Source organism: Oncorhynchus clarkii, chromosome 3 (genome assembly GCF_045791955.1).
Source record: "Oncorhynchus clarkii lewisi isolate Uvic-CL-2024 chromosome 3, UVic_Ocla_1.0, whole genome shotgun sequence".
Lineage (NCBI taxonomy): Eukaryota > Metazoa > Chordata > Actinopteri > Salmoniformes > Salmonidae > Oncorhynchus > Oncorhynchus clarkii.
This window is the reverse complement of record NC_092149.1, coordinates 35394602-35404577: the sequence shown is the minus strand read 5'-3', so window position 1 is coordinate 35404577 and position 9976 is coordinate 35394602. Positions and strand designations below refer to the sequence as shown.

The 9976-nt window shown below is 45.4% G+C and overlaps 1 protein-coding gene across 2 annotated transcripts in view; it reads left to right on the top strand.

Annotated features, from left to right (window-relative positions):
- The window catches only part of LOC139405943 (PILR alpha-associated neural protein-like), an 11004-nt gene extending 1516 nt beyond the window's left edge, over positions 1 to 9488 (top strand). The window contains exons 3-7 of one of the 2 annotated variants that reach the window (XM_071148399.1): positions 2757 to 2815; positions 3135 to 3550; positions 4153 to 4231; positions 6400 to 6543; positions 7272 to 9488. In XM_071148399.1, coding sequence (XP_071004500.1) covers positions 2805 to 2815; positions 3135 to 3550; positions 4153 to 4231; positions 6400 to 6543; positions 7272 to 7293 — 672 coding nt within the window. In that variant the 5' untranslated portion in view covers positions 2757 to 2804 and the 3' untranslated portion in view covers positions 7294 to 9488. The remainder of the gene's footprint in view (positions 1 to 2756; positions 2816 to 3134; positions 3551 to 4152; positions 4232 to 6399; positions 6544 to 7271) is intronic. The other variant, XM_071148400.1, reaches the window with a different exon arrangement.
- The last annotated feature ends 488 nt before the right edge of the window (positions 9489 to 9976 follow it).

Genomic DNA, 9976 nt, shown 5'->3' with positions numbered 1-9976 from the left:
TTCCAGTGGGTCAGAAGTTTATATACTGTATACTAAATTGACTGTGCCTTTAAACAGCTTGGACAATTCCAGAAAATGATGTCATGGCTTTAGAAGCTTCTGATAGGCTCATTGACATAATTTGAGTCAATTGGAGGTGTACCTGTGGATGTATTTCAAGGCCTACCTTCAAACTCAGTGGCTCTTTGCTTGACATCATGGGAAAATCAGAAGAAATCAGCCAAGATCTCAGAAAAAAATGGTAGACCTCCACGAGTCTGGTTCATCCTTGGGAGCAATTTCCAAATGCCTGAAGGTACCAAGTTAATTTGTACAAACAATAGTAAGCAAGTATAAACACCATGGGACCACACAGCCGTCATTCCGCTCAGGAATTAGTCGTGTTCTGTCTCCTAGAGATGAACGTACTTTGGTGCGAAAAGTGCAAATCAATCCCAGAACACCAGCAAAGGACCTTGTGAAGACGCTGGAGGAAACAGGTACAAAAGTATCTATATCCACAGTAAAATGAGTCCTATATCAACATAACCTGAAAGGCCGCTCAGCAAGGAAGAAGCCGCTGCAAAGCCCTGACCTCAATCCTATAGAAAATGTGTGGGCAGAACTGAAAAAGTGTGTGTGAGCAAGGAGGCCTACAAACCTGACTCAGTTACACCAGCTCTGTCAGGATGAATGGGCCAAAATTCACCCAACTTATTGTGGGGAAGCTTGTGGAAGGCTACCCGAAACATTTGACCCAATGCTACTAAATACTGATTGAGTCTATGTAAACTTCTGACCCACTGGGAATGTGATGAAAGAAATACAAGCTGAAATAAATCATTCTCTCTACTTTTGTTCTGACATTTCACATTCTTAATAAAAATAAAGTGGTGATCCTAACTGACCTAAGACAGGGAATTTTTACTAGGATTAAAGGTCAGGAATTGTGAAAAACTGAGTTTAAATGTATTTGGCTGAGGTGTATGTAAACCTCCGACTTCAACTGTAGATAGATCAGAAAAAGTCAAAGCAACACGTCTCCAAGGGTTTCTACTACAAAAAGCCATTGGTTTAAAACTATATAAACCACATCCCAAAAAGTAGCTGTAAGAATATATCTAAGTAACTTCAAGACTGATCGCTTTGATAAAGATATACAGAGGGGTAGAACGCAAACGCAAACGCATATGTCGGCTCAATCGGAAATGACCTACAGCGAAGTTCTTCAGCGCTACGGATTGAATCGAGCCCTAAAGATTGAACATGTCAACTTATTAAAAGAACATGAACTGAAAAAGAAAAGTTTTGGTCCATTGTTAGCTGTTGCTGTTTTATTTTCTCTAAGGAAATAATCACTATCAACAGGTTCCTGCTGTATTCCTAATGATCTATATCATTGTATATCTATATCAATCACAAATCCATTATTCATCCACCGTTAGACACACGTTTAACTATGACTCCCCACGTTACTGTAGATTACGATGATGACAAAGAAGAGGACTACACATCCCAACATGCATCAGAGTCGGGCTCAACATCGGGGCTTCGCTGTGTTCTCCAGTGAGAGCCAGTTTCACGCCACCCGCCACCACTAAGCCCAAGACGCTGCGCCTCACAGCATGAAGAGCAATGAAGGCGAAAGGAAGGGAGTGAAGGGGACAGAGGAGAAGGAGAGAGAGGGGGGGGAGTGAAGTGTGACAGATTGAGAGAGTGGTGGAAAGAGAGCATACGGAGAGGGAGTGGGTGCGAGCGAGAGACAGATAATTGTCTATGTAAATGTTGTTGTTTCATGTGTGCAATAAAGCTGTCATGCTGTGACCTTCCTGCCTCCAAATATTTCTCCTTCATATTGTGGTGTCACTTCGTTTATTATGAACACTAGTTATTCTGTTCATCACCCCACTCAACCTGTCCTTGTGTAAATGAATGTATATTCATTTTCCTCCACCTCTCTGCCGCACCACTCCCATGGCTTGTCTCAGTTTTTTCGAAACAGAACAGAATACCTTTTTTCCTCTGCTCCCAAAATGAGAGTTTTCATGTCATTTTCTGTATCTTCATTATTTACGTTTTTTTTTTTTTTTTTTTTTTCTGTCCATTTAATTGAACGAGTTGAAAGCGTATTAAGCATTTCAAATCTCTTTCCTACAGTCTCCCCTCCGTCCTCCTCCTCTCTCTCTCTCTCTCTCTCTCTGACTCTACGTGTCTCTGTCGCTAAGGCAACCAATGCCTTTTCCTACTCGCTCTCTATATCTCCCCCTTTCTCACTGTCTCGCTCATTCCCTCTCTCTTCAGCCAGAGGTAGGCATGTTAACTGGTATCTGTCTGAGTGAATGTGGTGTGCGTGCTGGTGTGACAGTGAGTTGTTTGCTGGTGGGTGTGTGTGTGTGAGAGAGAGCGAGCGATAGAGCGTGTGTTCCTGTCTGTGTTTGACTGAGTGACAGTGGTAGTAGATATGAAGTAAATCTTTCTCGAGCTAATATGTGTGCCTATGAGGAATGTTTTGTGCACAGGTGTGTGCGTGCAAGTCTGATGTGCCAACTGTATTAGCATGTGGCATAATTAAGCGCTCATTTTGGATAGCCAGGACTGAGAGAGAGAGGGAGATGTGTGTGTATTCCTGTACTGCCGCCTATGAGTGTCTGTTTACGTTTTCAATAACAGTCAGTGTCAAAAGAGAAGTGAACTCTCTCTCTCTCTCTCTCTCTCTCTCTCTCTCTTTCTCTCTCTCTCTCTTTCTTCTTCTCTTTTCTGTTTTTCTTTCCTCCCAGAGAGAGAGATGATCGGAGGATTGGGGGCTCAGTGAACAGAACAAAGCGATGGAGAGATGGTAAGATGGAGAGAGTGAGCAGATGTTAAGACAGACACAGTCAGACCCTTTGGTTGTATGCATGTTGCATGAGGAGTCCAGCTCTAATTCTCTTTCTGTCTCCTTTTCTCTCCCACCTCTTTCTGCTTCTCTTTATTTCTGCCACCGTCTCACTCTTCTTTTCTCTCCTTCCTTCCTTCCTTCCTTCCTTCCTTCCTTCCTTCCTTCCTTCCTTCCTTCCTTCCTTCCTTCCTTCCTTCCTTCCTTCCTTCCTTCCTTCCTTCCTTCCTTCCTTCCTTCCTTCCTTCCTTCCTTCCTTCCTTCTCTCTCTCTTTCTCAGCTCCATCTCTCCTGTCAAACGACTGACCACCCTCCGCTGCCTTTTCTTCCTCCTGGTTGCCGTGGTGACGCGACCCTCAACCTGTAACCGTGACGACGAGGGCGAGGGGCAGGTGGAGGCCCTCTCGGCCCAGCTGTCCGTCCCAGAACAGGTCACACCCACCCCTATTTGGTCCGTGGACTGGGGCCCCACACTATCCCTGGAGGACGAGACGCATCACATCCTGTCCAGCCAGGAAGCGGACCTGCACCACAATGGCCATGAAGTCCCCACGACAACCGCTGAGGCCTGGCCGCATCATCAGAGTGCATCAGGCAGCACTTTGCCCCAGGAGCCCCTGGACCTTCTGGAGGCCCCAGACGCAGAGGGAGTGGAGGATGGAGGAACTGAGCCGGAGGAGAGCGAGCCTGAGGAAGGTGTGCACCGTAGAAATCAGTAAAGATTAAAGAAAGAAATGATTTGTGTTGGTGGGCATGAGAACAGAGTGTTTTGGAACAAAGACATCAGAAGAACTCTGGGGGCATCAGGGAGTAACTTCAATTCCCGCTGGGCTGGCTTTGTGTGTATGGATGGCTGCGTCTTGGTGATGGAGAATGCTTAATAGAGTTTTCTGAACTCACAGAAACACACACAAAGGAAATGGGTGATATCACACACCAAGCGATGGAATGGATGACTTCATCGGCTCATTCTCTTTTGAGTTGCTTTACTGACAGTATGGTAACTCTCTAAAAGCAGAGTTGTGTTTTTTTCTTACACCATTGCAGTTGACCTGGGTTATATTCATAAGGCACCAAACGGAAGAAAAATGACTGAAACAGGGACGGTCTACCTGGACTTGTCCAATAAGAAACGCTCATTTTTGTTTTCGGTTGTAAAACATTTCAAAGCGTTCTCCGTTGCATGCTCGAATGCACATGACCCTGGTTTTCTTCTGTTGTGCTGATTTGATTGTTCCTTCTATTGTTCTAATTTCCAACCATGTGAAAGGTAACTCCTCTGTGTGTGTGTCCTCCAGTGGACCCTCAGTTCTACGTCACAGTGACCATCTCCTCTCTGCTCATCCTGACTGCTGTCATCATAACGGTCAAACTCTGGTAAGAATCCTCTCTCTTTCCCCCATCCGTCCACCTCCTTTTTTTCTCTTTCTACCCCTTCTCTGACACATATATTTTTTTATGTACATCAGGGAACTTCAACGGTGTTCTTTGTTTGAACGTGGGAATGGTTCAAGTCAGATCTAGGTAGCGGGTGAAAAATACCTTCCCAATGTTTAAAGGCTTTCAGAGGTTTAAAGGTGACTCAATTTCAACCACTTGAGGTGTTGATATCCATGACGCTCTGTTGCTACATGCCGGTAGCATCTAAACAGTTGGAGTGTTTTCTCTACTGTTGTCATGTGACGTTTGATGTACCGTTCACCTATAAAATCCGCTGGGTGTGTGTCGTGCATACTCGAACATGAAATGGAAACGCCGATCTCTGGATTGTAGAGCAGGGCTTGTGCTCATCGCTTCAGTTATTTGACAGTGGGAGGTCTCTTCTTTCCACCTGCTCTCTCACTAATTAACTCCTCCTGTTCTCCCATTGGTCTCTCAATCTCTTTCTCTGTCTTTCCCTCTGCTGCTCTTTCCCCTGCTCCCCCTTTCTTACCTTCTGTCACTCTTCATTTCTCTCCCTCGTTCCTGCCTCCCCTCTCTCTTTTCAACTCCCCCCTCTCTCTCTTTCTCTCTCATTCTCGTTCTCTCTCTCTCTCTCTTTCTCAACCCCATTCCTCATCCTTTACTTTAATTTAGCTTCATCGCCTTTCAGTAATGCTGGGTTCTGGTTGATCCTTGATCGTCACATAGCATTCTTATCTTCTTCCCCAGTCTCCTATCACTCCCAGCTCCAGATCCTCAAATAATCCCTCTGCCCACTGTATGCCGATACACGATAAGCCCCATCTCCCTCTGTTGCTCCCTCTCACTCTCTCTTGTATTTCTTTCTCTCTCCCGCTATCTCTCTCTCTCTCTCTCTCTCTCTCGTCCTCTCTCTCTCTCGCCCTCTCTCTCTCTCTCTCTCTCTCTCTCTCTCTCTCTCTCTCTCTCTCTCTCTCTCTCTTTCTCACCCTCTCTCTCTGAAACCTGCTCTAAGTGTTTCTGTGTTTAGCTAACTTAATTAACCTCCAATGCAGGCTGGTTGAAAGTGTGTGTGCTGGCTTTACAGTGTGTGTGCTTGAAACAAGTGTTGTTGGAGTGCTTAATTGGAGCAGCAGCATCTCTCTCTGTGTTGTGTATGTGTGGGCTTATGTTGCAGTTCCAGTATGACTGTAAATATACCTATGGGGTAAATTGTGGTGAGGACTGGAGGGCGGGTTACAGTGGGAATTCAATAGGTGTTTGACGGGTAAAAGTGGGGGATTGAATAGAGGAGAGACAGTATAGAATTGAATAGAATACTGTTGATTGATAATGGAAAAGCAATCGATGTCGGAGAATGTTTCACCATCTGGTGGGATTCCTGGTGATTATCGTGTGTGTGTGTGTGTGTGTGTGTGTGTGTGTGTGTGTGTGTGTGTGTGTGTGTGTGTGTGTGTGTGTGTGTGTGTGTGTGTGTGTGTGTGTGTGTGTGTGTGTGTGTGTGTGTGTGTGTGTGTCTGCGTGCGTGCGTGCGTGCATATGTGGATAGTTTGCCTGACTGGAACTGCGTGTCTGTGATCTACAGTCTGACTGTGAAAAAGGCTTTGTTATGTGTGAGTGCTCTGAAGAGCTGTGTGTATACTCTACCTTTGACTCTCACTGTGCCAACAACATCATAACTCACGTAATTGGAATAATGTTTCCCCACATCAGCCCTGTATCCCCTTCCTCTTGCTCTCTCGTTTTATCTCTCCCTCTTTCTCTCTTTTCATTCCCCCTTTCTCTTTACCCTCTCTCTCACACCCTGTTTCCTTCACCTCTTTACCCTCTTTCTTTCTTTCTTTCTTTCTTTCTTCCTTCCTTTCTCTCTCTCTCTCTCTCTCTCTCTCTCTCTCTCTCTCTCTCTCTACCCGCTATTTCCACCTCTACCACCACACTCTTTCTTTCCCGCCCTCCCTTTCTCGCATCCTCTCCTCTTCTCCCTCTCGTCTGATAGTGCTTTAACGAGTCAAATGAGTGCATTAACTCTCTCTCAGAGGCGGTGTAATGTGTTCGCTGCAGCTAAATGGCTCTGTCATTCCCTCTTTTCCTCTCACTCACCCTCGCTCTCCGTCTCTCTCTCTCTCTCTCTCTCTCTCTGCCAGTTACGACCACAGCTGTTCCCAGCACCCACCCCCGCTTTCCCGTGGCGTGGCCCCCCCCCTCTCTCTCGCCCTCCCTCGTTCCCTGGCTCTGGAGGACAGCCGGCAGACGCTGCACGGCACTCCCTCCTTTACCGACAGGGAGAGGTAATGAGTCGCCTCACCAGCTCGCTGGAAAGAGAGGGAGAGTGTTTGTGTGTGTATTTGTGTGAAGTTGTTAGTACATTGATTTGTGTGTGTGTGTGTGTGTGTGTGTGTGCGCGCTTGTTTGTCAGTGAGTGGATGGTGTGTCAAGGAGTGCTTGGTGCCTCTCCCTGTATGGTGTACGAGCATCATAATGGTATATGTGCATAATTAGGCGTCAGTGTTAGTCTCTGTGGAGTACACAGGCCTGAAGTGTTATGGATGTGAGATGTATGTATGTTTTAGAACTCTCCTATGAGTCACACAGCTCTGGAAGCAGTGAGAGCACCATCCATGAAATGATGCTTTTATAGCCGGGGATTTAAAGTTCATTTCAATCAGGGTAATTGGACTCCTCGTTTCTCCTCCTCGTTTCTCCTCCTTCTCGTCCTTTCTATCCCCCCCCCCCCCCCCCCCCCCCCGCTCCAGTTCTACTTCTCTCTCTTTCTTTCCCCTACTCTCATTTTCATACTTTTCTTTCATCTACTCCAAATTCTCCCTACTCCAGTGTTATATAATACTAATAACGTATTCTGTTCTCTTTTCCCTCTCCTCCTCCCCTTTTCCAGTTCTACCCTTCTGTCCCTTAACCATTTTCCTCTGCCCTCTGCCCTCTGCCCTCTCTCTCTCTCTCTATTCCCCTTCTTCTAGTTCGGCACATACCATATCATCTCTCTCTCTCTCTCCGTCAGGATCCCCGTGGTGAACCTCTAAGGCGAACGTTTCTGATTTGATACACATTCCTACGGGATGCGACGGAGAACACCGCCAGAGGGTGTGGCCCGCCATGGTCTTCGACTTATCTTTGACTGTGAAAATGAAAATCAGGGACCCAGGGATCCAGCCATGGCAAAACCTATTTTTCCCTCCGTCCCTTCCTCCCGAAGAAGAAAAGCCCGATCTCATCCCTTCCTCCCGAAGGAGAAAAGCCCGATCTCATCCCTTCCTCCCGAGGGAGAAAAGCCCGATCTCATCCCTTCCTCCCGAGGGAGAAAAGCCCGATCTCATCCCTTCCTCCCGAAGGAGAAAAGCCCGATCTCATCCCTTCCTCCCGAAGGAGAAAAGCCCGATCTCATCCCTTCCTCCCTTCCTGCTGCCATCCTCCTACGCCTCTTTTCTCCACTTTTCTATGGCTCTGTGTCACTGTAGACTGACCGAACCTTCCGCTCTGTTTTATATTCCAGTTGTCTGTACTGCCCCAGGCTGTAGCAGCAACACACGTACAGTTCCCTCCACTTGATCCGCTTTGACTAATTCACAAGCAAACAGTGTTAGATATCAATAGAACATTTTAGTCCCGCCGGTGCCAAAACCGCATAGCTATATGGGGCTGTTTGGAATATTTCATACAGCTATCTTGTGTAGCTGAACTTTGAACTATGATGAAATAATGGACTTGGTTATTGAAACTTAGTTGAAAGGGAAATATGTGTGTTATCTGAAACATAGGTGTTCAGCTAGCTGGTGAAGGGTTAAAACAGTCCCTGTTTCCTAGGACTGAAGGGGGTATTTCACAAAGCTGGTATGGCAATGTTGTCGCCAGCCGCCAATGTACTTAACGCGACACGGTCCAAAAATCGCTGTTTACTCCCGCTTGGAATGCAAATAGGCCCACTGCAGCTTCCACATTCCCAATGTGTTTTCTGGGTGTTTTTTATTCCCTAAACTATATTCTTCGTTTGTTCCTTTTATTTTCTTGCTTCTTTGCCGCCTCTGTTGTGCATTTGTGAGTGTGTTATCTTGTCTCTGGAGCATGGGGACGGGCAGGGTTTATATATTACTGCTCTATATAGGGTTGGGGTTGGGGTATAGGGTTCTGCCATTTTCACAAAATTCCCAGGTTTTCCAGACATTCCGGTTGGAAGATTCCTGGAATTAGGAGGGAAGGAAATACAGGAATTTTCCAACTGGGATTTCTGGAAAACCAGGGAATTTGGGGGGAAAGTTATCCTTGTTGTTTATGAAAATAGTGGTGCAAACAATGTACAATACATGTTATACATGTTTGCATATATCGCAATCAGTACAATCAAACGATACATGTGGTACAATCAATGGTGGTGTCAGGTAAACATAATGGGTATAAATGATACAGTCCAGAAGTAATGAGCCATTTTACCATCATCTGTTGTTTCTGCTCCGACTTCAAAGCTTAAACGAGTGTTTACTGTAGGATCTTAGGGTAATATACCCGTCCAACTCGACCACCAGCTTTGAGAAATGACCCTCTGGACTTCCACTACACTAGTACACATAGTGTTGTGACGTCATACGTGACTTGTGTCGTTCTGCATTCTAATGTTTCCTCGGTTCTCAGTAGCATTCCTGTAGACGTGTGGCTCCACTGTACGATGGAACAACAATAAAAACTCAACACTGGTGTTTTAGCACTGTATCCGGACTGGACTTTACTAGCCAGTGGCTTTGGGACTAGAATTGACAATGTGCGAGGGCCAGCCTTACAGGAGAACAGTGGATGTATCTCAACTGTCCTGAGTTGCCTCCTTTCCTTCATCTGTCCTAGGTTGAAGACACCCAGGTTACGACAACCTAATAATTCCATGAGGAAGCGTTTGAAAAATCAACAGATTCATGGGACCAGTACTGTTGCTAACTAGCATCCCTGATCCCTTCGTTTACAATTCTTCCTCATCCATGCAAAGACATATGGAATATTATAAATATTTTGTCTTAACCTTTATCTCCAACCTAGCATCTGTACTAAACTTTAGGATGAGAAGGAGAAAAAGAGACCAGGAAATACACAAGAGCCATGTGTTCTAATTGTGTTATTCAAAACCATTAACTTCAGTTCTATTTGGCTTCTACTGCAGATCAGAGCCATATATTTAGATATCAGAGCCATGTATTGAACTATAAATATATGGCACTGGTGCAGTTATACTTCCTGATTATGATGTCATCTCTCTTCTTCTAAATGTTATCCTAGGTCAGGTGATGCTGGTCAGGGCAACACTACATCATCCTAAACTTGAATGTGTTTTCACATCTGTAATAAGACACAGGAGAGCAAGGCACTTAACACTTTTGAGGCGTACCCATAGAAAATCCAAAATTTACTGGAAGTATTAGCAAGCTGCGGCAGCGTGAGAGAGACCAGAAAGATGGACAGTGTCTGCTGTTGCTTTTTCATTTCCTCTGGGCATTTTAATGATCGATCAAAGTAATTGATTGGCTGAAGTCCACTCCAAAGTTAACTACTGGTTGATTGTAAGTCCAACTAGCTGACCCTGTAGTATTCCATAGTATCTGTGTTTAAGGAAGGACACAGAGTTAGGTATACACACGCAAAGTCACATCTGAGGTTTTACGCACACAATATCCCTCTCACAGCCACGCGTACATAAACACACACTTTTCTTTCATAAAAAAAAAT